Genomic DNA, 18,126 nt, shown 5'->3' on the forward strand with positions numbered 1-18,126 from the left:
GGAATGCTCTGCTAGGATGCTGTGCTGAAGTCATTTAAGGTCCATCATTTTTGTTTTGCTGTTGTTATGGCAGTCCACCAATTTAAAAAAAAAAAAAGTGAGAAAAATTATTATTATTTCCTCCTCCAAAGTAGGAAGAGGAAAGTACATATTTAAGGAAGAAATGCTAAAGGACTAGAAGAAATACTGTATAATACTTGACGGATTCCAAAGCATTTCACATACTCAAAACTCATGCTTTGAGCACTTATTCATGAGTCCGTTATGCCAAGCATCACCTCAAGTTTATCAAGACAAGGCCTGTGTCCTTAGGAAATCCCAAAAGTGGGTGAAGCAGCTACACAAATGATAACCATTTGGAGAATCACAAAAGAAGTATTTACAAGGATCCCTGAGAGCTTTTGGCTTATGATTTTAGGAAGTAGTTGGGACATAAAATTCTTCCTTGTTGCCTGAATAATTCCTGTGCTCTTCTAAAATATTTTGGTTGTGAGGAAAATATAGATCATGTATCTATTTCTCTTATGATAAAAAAATCAAAGATGGTTCAAAACTAACATTGCATTCTTATGCATAAGTAAAAGATAGTATAGACTCAAAGTATAATTTGTAAAAAGTTAACATGGCTCCCATAGAAATATAAAATTAACATATTAAAATATTATTTATCTCATTAATAAGGGAAGCCAATACAATGGTAAAGTTGGCTCCAAGAACCATCAAAGAACTGGGTGTTTACAAGCATTAAAAAGAATGTTAGAATAAGATTACTAGTTGGATACACACCTGGCTAATAGCTTAAGGGTAATAAACCATAACTTTGAGGTTATCTTGTCTACCAGAAAAAAAATCTACAAATTAATGTGTAACTTTATAGTGTCTGAGTTCTAATCAAATAGTAAACAACAAGTTTAAACAAAGATACATTCTCCTTGAGAATTAAGCCCTGCCTGTTAAACAATGACCCAATATAACTTGTCAGGACATGTAGGTTCCCACCCCACACCCCAGTTCTAAGTTTTGGATAATTTTTCTTAATAATAGTGAAATGGTTAAGATCAGTGACATACTACTTGGGTCTTTAGCTCTGGCTGTACTAGGTGGGTGTACTAGCTACATTAAAGTCTTTGAAATGATGCATGCAGTGTGTAACCTTTTGGGATTGGCTTTTTTCACTCAGTGTAATTCTCTGAAGATTCATCTAGATTGCAGTGTGCATCAATAGTTCATTCTTTTTATGGCTGAATAGTATTCCACGGTGTGGATATTCCATAGTTTGTTTAGCCATTCATCCAGTGAAGGACAAATTTGGTTGTTTCTAGTTTTTGGCTATTACAAATAAAGCTGCTACGAACATTTGAAAAATAAAAATAAAATGATGCACTGAAGAGGAAGAAAATGACTGGTCTTCGAAGTCTTTACAGAGAAGGGAACACAAGAGCTACATCTTGAAATGTGAATTGGCTTCCAAAGATGAGAAGGGACAAGAGAAATTTCATCAGAGTCCCTCAAGCCTTTCTCATTAAGAACCTATTCATATTCAAATTTATTTTAGACTTTTTAAATGTTATTTTTTTTAAGTGTTACTTTAACGAGTTTGGTTATGAGGTCCCCCTGCTAATTGCAAATAATTGCAAAAGACAGATAAGGATTACCAAAGGCAAACTTAACAACAACAGAAAGGGAGAGAGGGAAATCTACAAAAAGAAGACACAGACACTTAAAGAACTTCATCAATAGACTCCTGCTCCCACTGTGGGACAAATAACTTCTAGAGTAACAATTAATGCTGGCAATATTGGCCTTTGGCATCAAGAAGAGGTTAAATTATTTTTAATCTCTTCTGAGAAGACAAGGAAATATGTAATATAATTGAATATGATTTTCACAACAATGATTAAAATAATTTTGGTGATTGGGGGATAAACTACACATTTCTTTGACGGTTCTGAAAGCAACATGTTGCTGTACTTAGCTTGCAAGATGCTCTTTACTCTTCTTTGGGCCAAAATAATTTCAATAGAAACATAAAATTATAACATAAATTAATGGAGAAAAATGTGGCTTTTAAACATCAATTTTGCTTTACACACAACTATTGGCCCAAAGTGAAAAGCAGTTCAGTAAGAAGTGTGTTAAAATTTTATGCCAATTAAACTTTTAGTTCCTTGAACCAGAACAAGCACACCCTTAACTATGCTGACATCTCAAATATTTCACGTTAGCAAGACACCAGGACTTTTCACTGTTTATTAGCCATAGCCATCACCTAAGCTAAAATCAGAGAAACTAAAAGTTACCTGCCAGGAATGCCGTAAAACAACAGGGCTATTTGTCAGTACTGAACTGATGGGGGTTTTCTTTCTTTTTTAAAAAAAAATTACGGGTTATGACATAATTTGAAATCAAACTGTTAAACAGAAATGTTTCACCCACATTTAAAAATTCTAGTGCAAGGCCAAGGTGTCTTCTCCACTTACTGTCATCTAAGTCATCCATGATCAAAACACCAAAGCAAAGAAGAAACAATGATGGTAAAATAAGATTACAATGAAAACCCATAAAATAATTCCATAAAACAAAACTAAAAAAATAAAATCCATAAGTAAATCTCTCTTTAAGTATGATATCTAAAAGATTCTTTTAATGTTACAGTAAACTATCTTTTCTACCATTTGAATTTTTTCCTTAAAAAAGAAAACCAAGAATAGGAGTGCCTAAGCTCCTATTGGGTTACTTCACTTATCCAAATATTAGAGTTCTGACAATACATTGTACCAAAATCTAAATCAATAAATGCTTAGTGGACACTGAAATTAACAATAGACTGTGAATATTTTAAGGAAGATTAATCAAATTCATTCTTCACCTGACATAGCAAATTCTTATACTTTGAAGTCTTTCAAATTCTGTAATTTAGAGAAGATAGAAGATACATAGGGGGAAGCATTTGTACTCCAACTACTCAGAATCAGGAACTCATGGGCATACTTGTAAATCTGCTTTTTAAAGTTAAATAGAAGCTTATTAACACTTTAAGCAAAGTTTCATCATTTTTAAAGTGTAGTAATGGTATAACATGAGCACAGAAATTTCTTTATCATCTATATAACCAAAAGAGACCAGTAACCTTTTTAGTAAATAACTGATAATAGTGTAAAATCTGACAAATTTAGTCATTCTCAGCAGAAGTATTTGGCTGGGTAAAAATCAGTTCAGTGCTATTTGTGGCAAACCACATTTCGAGGTGGTTTTGATATGGCAAATATAAACAAACACAAAACTTTATGTTAAAATAGTCTTAGTATATACATAAATTATTTGGTTTTAAACTGGTGAAACCTACTGTGTGATTTTGAAAATTTACCACAATTGAAATGAATATATATTGTCCTCATGTATAAACTGTCTCCACTAAAGAGTTGATGTCACTTGAATCGTTTATAAAGGCGAATAAACTAGACTGCATTTAGTGAATAATCAAAAACTTATAATACAAATTAGTATGTGTATCAAGTATTATAATTTTATTAAGGGGAAATCATTTGTGAGTTCTTTCCTTTTTTAAACAGCTTTACACAGTTTTGTCCAATCCATTAAAACCAAATTATTTCCTTTAAATACTTACCTAGAAATGTCATCTTCTAAATGCAACAGTATCAAAAAGTTAAGAGAATTTCAGGGCTGGAAGAATCTTCAGAGAATACCCAGTGTAGGGGATTCCAAATTATAGTTTGCATCAGAAGTCCCTGTAGTTCTTGGCTAGGCCCCTCTGCACCCATCTGGCTTAGTAGGCTGGGGCTGGGCCTTAGAAATAACCAGTGTAACCCCACCCCACCCAAAGGTGACTTTCATGTAGGGGTCTACAGATCACTGGAAGGAACGACACTGTAGTAGTCCACCCACCCTCTACCCCAAATCATGAATCCTCCTAATGCATCGACATCCTGTTGAGCCCATTCCTGCCTCAAACTACTCCTTCCCCAACTCCTGTGTGGAACTCTCTGCCTCCTGGGAACAGCCTGTCATACACTGAATGGAAGCTTCTAATAGAAACCTGTACATTCAAAACATAGTCATTCAACTTGGGCTTACACAAATACACCAGTGCAAAGAAAGACACGTTGAAGAATTAAATGTGTGAAGAACTGACCTGCTTCTTCTGGTATTTGTTTATCAGATTCAAAAACAAGGCGTAACATCTGGAATAGTTGGCCAAGGCTACACAGCAGTCATGATAAGAAGTAAGTTTGCTGCAGAAATATCAAATGGGAAAACAAAAAATAAACTTTGTCTTTCTATAAAGCTCAAATATACGTAGTGTTACTTTAAATGCAGACCTTCAAAGCATTGCCCTATGCATGAAAAGGAGACCAGAAGTACTCCACACACCAGTCCAGAGAAGCCTCATGGAGGCTTGTGGTCTGCTCTAGACTTGGCGGGGCAGGGGATGGGAGCATGGGGAAAAATTTTTTTAAAGACCTTTGGACAAGAGAAACCTGAAACCTCTAACACATGTACAAGGTGTGAATTTACACTGCCCATGTAGTTCAGAAAACACAAGCTAAGAAATTTACATAAAATCTGGTTGGACACCAACCAGTCAATCTCCTGGAGCTCCATCAGAAGCAAATGTTAAACTGCTTGAATATACTAGTGGTAGTGGTATATTATTATTGGGCAAAATAGACCGTAAGGCAAAAAGCCTTGAGAATAGCTTCAAATTTTCAAAACTAAGCAAGCAAACAAAACCCACAAGGCAGTATTGACAAACCTACATCAAATTGATAGATGATCATAAATCTCTCATTAAGTGACAGATTAATAGGTAAAACAACATTAATGTTTTAAAAACTTGATCATGTACCAGGCCATTAATAAGTCTAAGGAAATTTTCAAAGAATTGGTGTCTCAGATCACATTTTCTGGTCAAAGTAGATACTAACTACTATATATAAAACAGATAAACAACAAGGTCCTACTATATAGCACAGGGAACTATATTCAGTGTCTTCATTCAGTAATGGCCTATAATGAAAAAGAATATGAAAAGAAACATATATATAATATAAATGAATCACTATGCTATACAGCAGAAATTAACACATTGTAAATCAATTATATATAAATTATATATAAGTGAAATATATATACTTCTATATATATTGAAGTATATATACTTCAATTAGAAAGTGAATAAATAAATAAAAATAAATAAACATGTTAAAAAAGAAATCAATTAAAAATACATTGTTTGAAAAACAAACTTCTAGAGATTTCAAGACATATAACTTATGGGTCAAACACAAAAACAAAAATACACTTATATCTGAGTAATAACAAAAATGCTACAAATCAAAATTTGTGAGATGTAGCTGCAGCAGTAGTTAGAGGAAAATCTATAACCTTAAGAAGGCTGAAAAGAAAGGAACTGAATATCTAACCAAAGCAGAAGAAAAATATATCAAGAAAGAGTAGAAGAAGGGGATTACTAAGGATAAGAACAGAAGGAATAAAACAGAAAATAAACATACAGTAGAGTGGATCAATAAATCTGTTGGTTCTTTGCAAAAACTAATAAAATTGGCAAACCTTTGGCAAGAATCATCAAGAAAAAAAAGAGAAACATAATAAACAATCAAAATAAGGAATGAAAATCAATATCAAAATGAAGAGGCAGTATAACATAGTGGTTAAATGTATGAATTCTACCTGGTTTGAATGGCCCTGGGAAAACTATCAAATTTCTCTATGCCTCAGGCTTCTTATATGCACAATGAAGATAATAATAAAAGTACCTACCTTTTAAAGTTGTTATCAGGAGTAAATGAATTAGTTTTTGGAAAGTGCTTAGAACATTGCCTGGCACATAGTAGGTACTGTATGAGTGCTTGTTAAATAAATAATATAACCATAAGGGGCACAATTAAGATGCAACAGAGGTTAAAAAGATAATAAGAGAATATCTGGAATGATTTTAGTTTGAAAACTTAAATAAATGGAAAAATTCCTATAAAAATATAAAACTTTTAGAAACTGACCCAAATAGAAACAGGAAATACGACTAGACATAAAGCCATTAAAGAAAGTGACTCAGTAGTCAACGGTATTCACACATGCATGCATACACGCAGATACACACACACATACACCAGGATAAAACAGTTTTTGAAGCAAGTTCTACAAACTTTTCAAGGAACAGTAAGTTTAATTTTCAGAAATTCTTCTAGAAAACAGAAGCATGTTTGAATATATCCCAGCTCATTTTATGAGGCTAGTATAAACTTGACACTAAAGCCAGACAAGGACAATATGAGAAAGGAAACATACTTTCAAGGTCAATCTAACGCGTTACCATGTGAAAAATCCTAAACACAATATTATTTAAATAAACCTAGTGATATATAATGGTTTAACATGAGAAAATCTATTAACGTAATCTAGTACATTAATAAATTAAACAAAGAAAATCCACATAATCAAAATAGACTTAGGGCAAGCATTCAAAGCAATTTAAAATCCATTAATGAGAGAAAATTGTTCCTTAACTGTTAAAGGGCATCTACAAAAACCTATAACAAATATTAATTTCAACTGGTAAACCCCCCAAAATACTTCCTTTAAAGTCAGAAGGAAGTCAGCCAGCTGAATACTCTCACAACTTTGTATTGGATATCCTAAGCAATGCACCTAAGAAAAAGGAGGGGACAGGGGCGAAGAGTTGTAATAGTGGGAAAAAAACAGTAGTGTCCTCTTTTGCATATAATTTGCATATAAAATCCAAGAGACTCTATAGACTAACTTTAAGACCTAATGTTAATCAAGATTTCCTGGATATAAGCTAACAAGCAAACTACATCCATACTACTCATATACGTAAGCAATATTCATTAGAATTTTTTTTTAAAGATTACATTCATAATTGCAGCATAAGCCATGAAGGAATACATCCAACAAAAGATGTATAAAAACTTTTTGGAGAAAATTATAAAATTTTCTTATAAGAAGACATCACAAATATTTATTTACGTTGTGATGGGGGGAGGGTATAGCTCAAGTGGTAGAGTGCATGCTTAGCATACACAAGGTCCTGGGTTCAATCCCTAGTACCTCCTCTAAAAATAAATAAGTAAACCTAATTACCTACCCCCCCCAAAAAAATGTTTACTGATGAAAGACTCGACATCATAAAGATGTCAGTTCTCTCCACCTCCATCCCAACTGCTCTACATACTCAGTGTGGTTCCATGAAAAAAATTCAAAGTTCCTATATGGATTTTACCTGATTCTCCAATTCATGAAGAAGAGAAAATAAGAATTTGTATCTTAAAGGAGAAAAGAAGTGAGGGATTAACCTTATAGCAAGATTAAAATCCATAATAGTAAAAACAATGTGGTACTGGTCTGAGGATGGACTGAACAGAATGCCTAGAAACAGACCTGCGTGCAGATGGAGCCTTGTGTTTGACTGACTAGGCATTCAAAATTAGTGAAAAAAAAAGGATGGCATAGTCGATAAAATGTGCTGGGAAAACTGTCTATCCCCATGGGAAAAAATTAAATTGGATCTCTACATGCCGCTGTACACAGAAAGAAACTCTTTACGATTTTACAGGGCTTCAAAAGGGGAGTAATTAAGTACCCAGACAGGAAAGTGCATTGCTAAAAGATCAAAGCTGGACTCCTATCCTCATGCTGGGGTCAATTACAAGTTCAGTCTTTAGGAAATTTTGTACTTTGTTAAACAACTACAATATTATCGTTCAAGAAAGGTCCAGGTCTCTTGAGGGATCATTATGTGAAAACACTGGCAAAGAGCAGTGAGGGAACAAATATAAAATCATAATTAAAAGACAGTTCTGAAATATAGCTACATCTAACTTTGAGGCAACCTGTTTTCAGAGATCATCGCTTCTGGAGTAAAGTAGAAACATGACTAGGGAATGCGTGAGCCAAAGTTCTGTCAAACAACTGAAATAAAATAACCTTTGATTACAAATTAAGTCAGGTCAGACTTTCTAGGCAATGGCCTCTTTCTTGAGTTAAAACCCTTAAGCGTCGTTTACAAATGCACGAGTAAGTTTGCCATGTTTTGCGGTGTATCTCTTTATCTCCAACAAGCTGAGAGGAAGTTTTATTTGCTTGTTTTGTAAAAATACTAGGATAACTCACAACTCACAACTTTAGTAAAAGTAACTTACAATCAATGAGTTTAGATTCACATTAGAAACACATAAGAAATGGAGTCATTGGTTTAAATAACTTATTTTTAACTTGGGCCACTAGATTTACCTTTTGTTCTAGGTGAGGTAAAAAGCAAAAACAGGATCCTTGCCAGTCACGCACACAAATATTAAAGATAACCCCAAAATCTAAGCATTAACATTTCTGGAAGGCTGCTTTGTTTTCCTAGTCTACCTACCTGAATATTCTGGCAATATTGGTGCAGACATCCTTGTCACCTGTGTACTGTCCCATCACCGTGCACAGCTGGGGAAGGGCACTGATGCTTAGCAGCTTACTTCTTGCCAGTGGTGAATCAACCAAGTTTCTCAGCGTAGCAGTCATCTGAGAAAAACCATGTTAGTGCCATTTTTTAATATTTGAAAATACAGCAACACTAATCAGCATAGCACAATTCATACCATAAGTGTAGTTACATCAGAAACTAAACCGAGGCCCCGTTATGCATCTCCCATCAGAGAACATGGGCCTAGTCACAAGCAGTATAACATGAAAACCAAGAAATGAATGCAAAGAAAGTCTACGTTGGTTCAAAAGTAATGAATGAAATATTCGTGTTAAGAAGCAATTAATATACCCAAACCCCAGGGTTAAACAAATCTTCATCTGGGTTTAGCAGCAGTCATGAGATCATCTACTGACCCTGTGACATGGCAGGTCAGTTCCACAGATTAGAAAATTCTTCTTCCATATTCTTATAAGTACCATCAAATAATAATGTTTTATCCAAAGAATATTCTCTTCCAAGAGGAAAGGACTGATGTCTTACAAATTTGTCTTATTTTGTAAAAAAAAAAAAAAAAAAAAAGTTCAGAAAAGCTATGTACGTTAACCCTTGTCTAAAAGTGGAGAAGAGAACAATTTAACAAATTCATGAAATAAAAGTTGCTGTTACCTAATCATTTTAAATATGTAGGGTGAGTGTTCCTCGTGGGATGGTTTAGGCAGACTACTGGTTAAGGGGGTTAGCTCAGGAGTTAGTCAAACCCCAGCCCTACCACTCACCAGCTTAGCTTAGTTACCCTCCCAGAGCACATTTTTCTCATCAGTAAAGTGGGGATGGTGATAACTACCCTGGGGCTGTTAGGATTCAAAGGGATGAGATGAATGGATGGCATTGCCAGTGCCAGCGAACTAACAGGAGCTCAAAACTTGTGTGTCCCAGCCCCAACTCTGTTGTGGGTCTTCACCCCCAAAATGCAGAAGAGATCACTGGCCTAGAGTGAATAATGGATATTTTCAAGTCTCAAATCTCATCCTAGTTATGCGACTTCCATGCTTACTCATTCCTCAACTTCCCCCTTTCCTCATCTGTGAAAAGGGGGTTATAATTCCTGCTCACCAGTTGGGGTTGTGTGCATCAGGCAGAAAAAAGGTAACAATGTTTTCCTACACTGTAAAGCATTATGTAAATATTAAGCATCATTACAGCCATAATTAATAAACTTTACAAACAGTTATTAAGATGACATGTATCTTTGATTAGTTTTCCTTTGTAACAACCACAACAAAAGGATTTTGTTAAAATATAACTGTCCACTTTGAAAGCAGAGAAAATAAAAATAATGCTCCAAGTAAATGTGAGCCAGTCTTTTGTAGTCAATTCAATTAGGCAGCACTTCAGTAAACTTTTCCCTGAAAGATTCGGTATCCAAAACATTGGAGGAGAAACAAACTATTCAGGCATTCCATTTGACCGCGGATCTACAATGTAGTCTCCTATCCTAAGGAATAGGCCTTCTGTGAAAGCTAATAAACCATTCTAGGCATTCCAGGCCATCACCACAATAAAATGGAAAATTCTCATCATCTGACCCTGGCTCTACCTGTTCTTCTTCAGAGACAGCCCAGGCACTGGAGCACTGCTGGTTTGTATCAGTCCAAAGGATGACTCAAAGCTTCCCTTCTCCAACACCAAAGAACGTTGATGTCCCTGTGAATCCTGGCCTGAACCAGACAGAGACCATGGGAGACCAAGCAACCCCCATTCCACCCATCGTGCACAGAAACACTTCCCCTTCCCTGGTCCCCAAGGCTTCACAGAGTGGGCACCTCAATCTGCTGTCATCTTCTTGCTCCCCACACTTGACCTCTGGCACAGGATGCTGTCAGCAGGAGGTTCCATAGTTTTCTTAGGGAGCTTTTATTTTCTTGTTTCAACCTTAGTTTTTTTCTCCCCTCCTTAGAAAAAGTTATGACAGCTTAAGGTTCTTTTTCCCCCAATACAGAACTTTTACAAATGGCCTGAATCAAGAGTGGAAACACACATTTATACAAGACACGTTACCTGATTTTAAATCCGTCTCCATTTACTGCCTATATCACATAGTGTGGAGTACATGCAGTTGAGTGAGATATGCCACCTCGAATGTTTCCAAATTTGTCAGCTGTGATGCTGGCAGAATTAACATATGTGTAACATATACTTTGCACTTGAAAAATACATAGTGGTGCTTCAATGTATGACACCACCATCGATCCAGTTGCTCAAGTCCCAGGCCTCAGAGATATTCCAGAATCCCGCGTTTCTGCTTTCTGTCACCCTAAGCCCTACTGGCTCTTTGCCCACTGCTCCTGGGATTCCGTTTCCTGACCATGGTTTACAAGGCCCAGTATGGCCCAAATTTTACCAATCCCTCAAACTTCATCTCATCCACACACCCCTCCACAAACTACTTACCTTAGGTGACTTAACATTATGTTTTATTGTCTGTCTACTCCTCTATACCAGAAGCTTCAGTGAGGGTACATACTTTTATCTTTTCACCATTGTGCCCCCCAGGCCCAGATCCAGTGCCTGGCACACAAAGGGTCCTCAATAAACATCTGTGGATGGAACGGATGAATCCCTACCTAAAAGGAAGCACTAGTATAAATAGAAAGGATATCAGAAAACCATGGCTGAATCAGACAATATCTCTGAGGCAGATGTATTTTAAGCTGATTTAAAAGGAGCAGAAGTATAAAGAATAATATATGAAACAAAAACGGACTTCCTGGAGGGGGCTGGTCCCTAGTGTATTCCCTGTTCATCTCATTCATGGCAGCAGCTCCTTCCTAGCCTCCTCACCCCCCTCCCCCTTCCCTTTTCATACCTGACTGGTCACCTGCACTACCTCTTCTTCCCATCACCAGGGCTGCTGGTTCCATTTAAGCCCACTTCATTTCCTCCCCAAACCCTACGGCCCCCTTGAATGGGCTCCTTCCACATTCTCTCCCTTGTTGGGTTCATCTCCCTACAACATCCCTGCTACTAGATGGAGCATCCCAATGCCCAACCTTCCCCAGTCAAAGACTTCCTCTGATTTCTGGTGGCATACCAGGCAAAATCCATATCATAAAGGCACTTCACTTGCTAAAGCAGAGTTCACCCCACCAGGCTCATCTCCTTCACCTCCCTTCCTCCTTCTCCCCTCCACATGGGTCATCTCTCAGGCTCTGCCCTACACACAACGTCCTCATCCAATGCTCCTGCCTAGAATGTCCTCCATCACACTCCTCTGCCTCTTCTCCACCTGGCTGTCTCCTGCTCATGTTTCTGGACCCAGCTCAGGCTCACTTCTCCTCTGTGAAGACTTTTCAGTGGTTGATTGCTCCCTCTTCCAGGTTAACAGACTGTCCTTTTCATGCCCGTTCAGCACCCATCACAGACTCCTGACCACTTGTTTCAAGCACTCTCTCTCCTACTTTGAGCTTCCCTGGGGTATGAATGGTTTCTTATTCCTCTTTCTACCCAGAGGACACTAAATACACTCATAAAAAGCTGGCTGGATGGTACACAGGAGAAGGGAAGGAGGAGGGGATTAGGAGGGAAAAGAAGGAAAAAAGGAGGAGGAAGGAGATGAAGGGACAAGGGAGACGGAAAAGGAGCCTTTTCCCCTTTAAGAAGCCTCTGGCAACTAAGGGCGGGGATTAGCAGAGGCCTGGGGGTAAACCAGAGCTTAAACCCCGAGGGAGGAGATCAGGGGGAGGTCACTGGGCAGATGCAGTAGGGAAGGCCCCCCATTTTGAGAGGCTGGCTGTGAGCCCACAATCTCACTGCGGGTGGGGCTGGGGCTGCATACTCTGAGCACAGACAAGTGGCTTTTTCTGGGAAAAATGTAAAGAGATCAGTGGGAGGAGAGGCTAGCCAAATACCGTGGTAACAGTAAAGGCAAATTCCAAGTCAACCCACTTAACTCTCAACCTTGCTCCAACTTTTAACAGAGATACATTTGCGGAAATTGTTAATGAGCTGTGTGCTCTGCCGCTGAGGCTTTGCTTCCCACCCCACCAGGAAAACCCACCCACGGGGCCCGCCCACCCCCCTACCCCACTGCTGGACTTGACCAAAGCCCAAGCTTCATGTTTGGAGAAATGTATTCGTTTCTTTCTTGACTCTCTATTTAGCTTTTATTATTCCTAACTCCACTTAGTTATGTACTTTTCTATTTTATTGTACATAATCTTTTAAGCCATCTCAAATACTTTATGACACACACACGAAAAGTAAAAATTAGATGCACACAGAGATGCTTGTTTAGCTTCTAAAGGGCTTACTGGAACAATTCCCAACCTCTTAACTGTCATCTCACCAAGAAGCAGCAAACTGAAAAACAAGAGTTTGAATTCCTATTTTCCTCTCTCTTAATGTGCCACCCCTTGGGACAGATATACTGAGTCAGAGGGCAACCAGTGGGAACCAAAAAAAGGACAAGAATATGGAATTAGTAACCCACAGAGAGGATTTAATAAAAATTGAAGCAGTTGTTGGATGATGTCTGGGACAAAAAGGGACCAACATTTTTTTTGTATACATCAGGGAAGAAACATTCTGGTGAGATTCTGGTTACTAATCTACCGCTGGAAAATGACAGGGCTACACTCTACAACTTTATGGCACTCACTTTTCCTGAGGCAGCTTTTTCTGTTTCCCCAGATTCCTTGATCATAAGATTGGGCCCCACCCTCACTTGGAATCTCTAGGTAAAACACCTGATGAGTTTGAAAAAGCTGTCCTATCTCACATTAAATGAGTTGGGCCTCGAAGTTCTCATCATGCAGTCAACATTAGGAGACCCATTTTAAAGGGAAAACTTGTATTAGGAAGTAATTAGATAATTTATGCAGGCTCAAACAGCATTTTAGTAAAGTAAAATTGGAATTTAAAAGATTTGGCATCTTTTTTTCAATCATTCATGGGTACTTCAATTTCAAATTATGTTTCCAACTATTAATTAATTTAAAAACCTTAGCAAACACATGAAATCTTTGCCTTAAAATACGAGGCTCCCCAGTCTGGATCACCGGACTTGAGAAGAACGACACAGGCCCAGCAGCTGGGGCCCCACCCCTACCATTCTCTAATGTACTAGGGTGGGCGCACGGTGGGGAGGGCTGGCTCTCCACCCAGCCTTCACTTACTGCTCACTTCTTGAGTGGATGACCTTCTCTCTTTCTTTTGCGCTCTCCCCCGCCCCCGCATCAGAGTCCTCAGTCCCCAGGGAACTCACCAAATTCTGCCCTAGAGGCAAGTAGCCATCAGAGCGGCCCCAGATCAGAGGGGCTTGTAGCTCACATCCCACCACCGAACCCCCATTTAGGCGCATCACAACTTGACCAGGCTTTTTGGCTAGCTCGGGAACTTCTCCATCCATCATGGCATTGCTCCTTGGAGAAACATTTCCCCAATTTCAAAGACAAACAGCTTTCAAAGAAAACTTTGGAACACAATGCAATTGGAAATTGTACCATTAACTGTTTGAAAGTTAGTATGCTTCCTCTACCAAAATTAGCATCAAGATTCATTTCATTTTTATCCATTGAATGGTATTATGAAAAAGATTTGACCATCTACATTATTTTTTTTTAATAAGGCTATCTCGTAAGCTTGATTTCATTTGCTCCCTAAACCAACCCCACATTGTAGATAGAAAAGGTCTTATGAGCCCCTCTTTTCAGATGAGGGCTGAAACTGAAGCTCACAAAGTCCACCAGCTGCAGGTAGGTGGGCATTTGGGGTTCCGACCCCTTGTCTGTTGTCTTCCCTGCTCCACTTGACCGTCTCCGAAAAGCACTCATTTTATTTCTCAATCATCTGGAATAGCCATTACCCAAATCCCTAGAGCTTTATCTCAACTTCACTGCCAACTGCAGAATGGTTCACTTCCCGCTGACATTGTGAAAGAATAAACACAACCTCCAGAGACCGCAAACAGTGTCAAATGGTTTAAGACCAAAGCCACACCATTTTCCAACCTCAGCAAAACTATCTCCCTCTATTCATGAAAGCATATTCATTTTCTGGATTTCTGCCCAATTGAGACCACATATAATGCCAAAACCAGAGCCCCTGTGGTCACCCAAGAAGTTTCACATTGTCTCATATGTGATGAGTTCTGGCTGACAAAAGAAACCAATGATAAGATGCCACTGTACACATGAAACCACTAGTTCCAGAAATTCCTAAGCATTTTATCAGACTTAAGATACATGCAAATGAAAACAACATTAATTCACAATCCTTGGTAACACCTGGTGCCTGGCTGTGGCGCACATCCCTACCACGGGTGTCCTACTTCAGCAGGAAATGGTTCTGCCTGCCGCAAACCCCTGTGCCCTACTTTGAGACTCTAGGCAACGTTTGCCTATGTTTATTATTGTTTCTCCTTTGACTGCCGCTGTGTCAGTTACCTTGATAAAATGAGTAGGGAGCTGATTCTTCTAGTTGTGGCCAATATATGTGTCAGTACAGTTGAAATTTGAATGTCATCTAAACCAGAGAGAGTGCCAGTGCAGCAAAATAAGGAAAATGAGTCTGAAAAAAGATAATGCTTTAAGAACTACAAAGCAAAAACAATGATTTCCAGAATTACATGTTAAAGTTAGTGCCATTTCTGTATTGCCACAACTAATACATCTACAATGAACAGATGAGACTGAGCAGGTATGACAGCGATTGAAAAGCAAATGGCTCTCCCCAGAAACAACCGGCGCAGGATACTTATTGCCCAGTCCTGCTGTAGACATCCCTTAGCGTTATCTCCTGGTCACTCTCCACCCCTCACGTCCTGCTCGGTGAGCACAGGTGTTCTCCTCTGCTCCTCCAGGGGCAGGTGTGGCCTGTGACATGGTGGGCAAATCTAATTCAGGGCTCAGGATTACAGAGCATACCACCTCGTCTACAAAGTACATCTTCCAACTTTCCTCCCATCTGCCTTAGTCTCTTATTTTCAAATTCAAAGCCCAACGCATTGCACGTTTGGGATCTCTGAGCTTCCCCCAGATCTTCATATATGCTGTCCCTGGGGAATCCGAGGTGAACACGAGTTGCCTGTATGTAGCCTCTTCCCAAGAAAGGGAAGAGCAGCCTCTGACTGCCTACTCTCACATGCCAGCTGGATGAGGGAGTGGGTAGTTATACTCCTGGGTATTCCTTTATAAGAAGGAAACCTCATAAGTAGAAAATATGACCCTTCCCATAAGCAAATACATCGTTTAAAAATTAGTAAGCCTAATAACAAAACCAAAGATGGTGACAAACGAGTTTCCCCTAATCTCAAACATAATAAGTGAAATAAGCCAGACACAGTGCTCTAGTTAACTGTATTGTACCCACATCAGTATCCTGGTTTTCACGTCTTATCGTTATGGAAGATGTCACCATTGGGAGAAGCCTTTACTATTTTTGCAACATCTTGTGAATCTACACTTAGTTCAAAATAAAAGTTTAAAAAAAAAAGCCACACACACAAAAGTACACACTGTATATTCCATTTATGTTACATTCTAGAACAGACAGAGCTTATCTATGGTGAAAGGGGTCAGAAAAATGGTTCTCTTTGGGAAGAGGTGGGAGGAAATTTCTGAGGTGATAGAAATCCTCTGCCTCTTCATAGGGGTGTGAATATGCTATTTGTCAAAACTCATCAAACATGTAAGACCTAAGCATTTCACTGTATTGTAATTATATACCTTAATGAAAACAATAAGAAAGTAAGTGACCTCATCTGCTGCTTTGTACTCAGACAAAACTTTCCAAAGAGATGTTTAAAAATATTTTTCCTGTTTAATCCTCAAATCTCCAATAAAATTATCTGTAAGAGTTTAAGAAATATAATCATGAGAATATGCACTTGCATTTTATAGATGCACAATTTCCTCCAATAACCAGAGCAAGAGTCCATCAGATGGAAGTTATTGCCTTGTTTCTGATTTCATGGTCTGAAGAGGCAGGCTTCCCATGGGCAGGGTTAAGCCAGAGAAAGAAAGTTAACATACTTTCCTGCCTAAGTATTCATATTAATAATAATTAATTACCTAATAAAAATTTATTAATCTTTACATTTTAGAACTATTAAAAATAACTGAAGCAAAATTTAAAGCCCCCACCACCACCTTGGTACAATCCTTAATTACTAATGTAATTTAAATCAGTTTAATTGAATCCCCAGACTTCAGTCAAGACCTCTTAAATTCCCCAAATCCTTGGAGCAGAGAATAACTGGCACTGAGAACTTGGGGTCCACCATGTACCTGGAATCCTGAAAAGCTGATGTAACACCCCCTCTTCCAATTTCCTCACAGCTTGTTAAAGCCAGAAAAATAAAAAAGACCCAAGATTTGAACTCCAGCTTTAATTCTGTCTTCTCAATTTCTTATGATTAATTTTTTTTCTCATCAGAAGTAATTGCTCTTTGAAGCTTCACACTTTGGTGATTCTGATCTCATTATATTGACTACATTTCTGCTGAGTGCCATCCACACGCCGTGTCCTGTTCTACCAATACATCACTTCAGTTAACTTTCCCACCTCTCTTTACACCCAGACAGACGGCCAGTCCTTGGGAGATGAGGGGAGTGGGGCTCACAGAGTGACAGAGCTGAATGGCACATAGCCTGCACCCTCCTCCAGAGTCCAGAGTCTACATGGTGGCACGAAGCCCTGTCCCAACCCTGGGGCACAAAGCCAGAAAGACCATTGGGGCTCTGGAAGACGATGGTACCACATGGTGGGGTTTGGAATACAGAATACAGGAATAAACTCAGATCAGCCACTGTGGGGAGTCTACTCTAGGGCTTAGAACTTAAAAGACAAAAAATCAACTATATCAAAACATCTTTTAATTTTAAAGTACAGGGATAAATCATGCAAGATTTGGAGAGCGAGGACAGACCCCACCCCACCTGCCCATTCAGACTGCTCCAGATGAAGCAGCAGAACCCCTCCTTCCCTGGGTTCTCGCAGGATTTGCCAAAGCTGACCAATCCCTGCTTTTAAAATCTCTGCTCTCTTCTACATCATCCTTTCTTAATTTTCTGGTCACTTCTTTTTTCACTTTCTATTTCACACATCTGGCCATTTTATGAAATCTGTTGTCAACCTCCTCCAGCCTCTCTCTATACCCTCCCGTTGAGTAATGTCATTGTCTTTCTCGACTTTAACTGTCAACTCCATGTAGATGACCCTACATCCGCTTTTCTGGCTTTACTTCCTCTGCTAAGCATGGGTTCCTATCTCCGGCTGCCTTCTGGACAGTCCCGCCTGGCTATTCTGCTGGCACATTCTGCTTCACATTTCATGTGAAGGCTAATTACATCATTTCCCTCTCTCCTCTCACCACATCGGTTCCCTTAGAGAGTAATGCTCTAATTTCTGATAATAATATTATCATTTTCTAAGCCACCCAGGCTCAAATTTCTCCAGGATTCACTTTCCTTTTCCCCACACTCTAAAGCCAAAGTGGAGGAAAGGAGCAGGGCCTGACATGGGCTGGGAGGACTGATCCCCGATTAGAAAAAGGAAGAACAAGACACTGGAGATGTACTGAGCAAGGAGGTGGAAAGATTAGGATTTGAAGGACCCTCTGTGGAGAAGCTTGCAGGCTCGGAGGCCAGAGAATG

The 18,126-nt window shown here is 38.8% G+C and overlaps 1 protein-coding gene across 9 annotated transcripts in view; it reads right to left on the reverse strand.

Annotated features, from left to right (window-relative positions):
• ARMC2 (armadillo repeat containing 2) overlaps nucleotides 1-18,126 on the reverse strand; it is a 203,383-nt gene that overhangs the window by 24,633 nt on the left and 160,624 nt on the right. For all 9 annotated transcript variants that reach the window (XM_074368517.1, XM_074368518.1, XM_074368522.1 and 6 more), the window contains 2 exons: nucleotides 8,423-8,568; nucleotides 4,154-4,253 (listed from right to left, as the gene is read on the reverse strand). In XM_074368517.1, the coding sequence (XP_074224618.1) occupies nucleotides 4,154-4,253; nucleotides 8,423-8,568 (246 nt within the window). The remainder of the gene's footprint in view (nucleotides 1-4,153; nucleotides 4,254-8,422; nucleotides 8,569-18,126) is intronic.

The sequence above is a fragment of the Camelus bactrianus genome, chromosome 8 (genome assembly GCF_048773025.1).
Source record: "Camelus bactrianus isolate YW-2024 breed Bactrian camel chromosome 8, ASM4877302v1, whole genome shotgun sequence".
Classification (NCBI taxonomy): Eukaryota; Metazoa; Chordata; class Mammalia; order Artiodactyla; family Camelidae; genus Camelus; species Camelus bactrianus.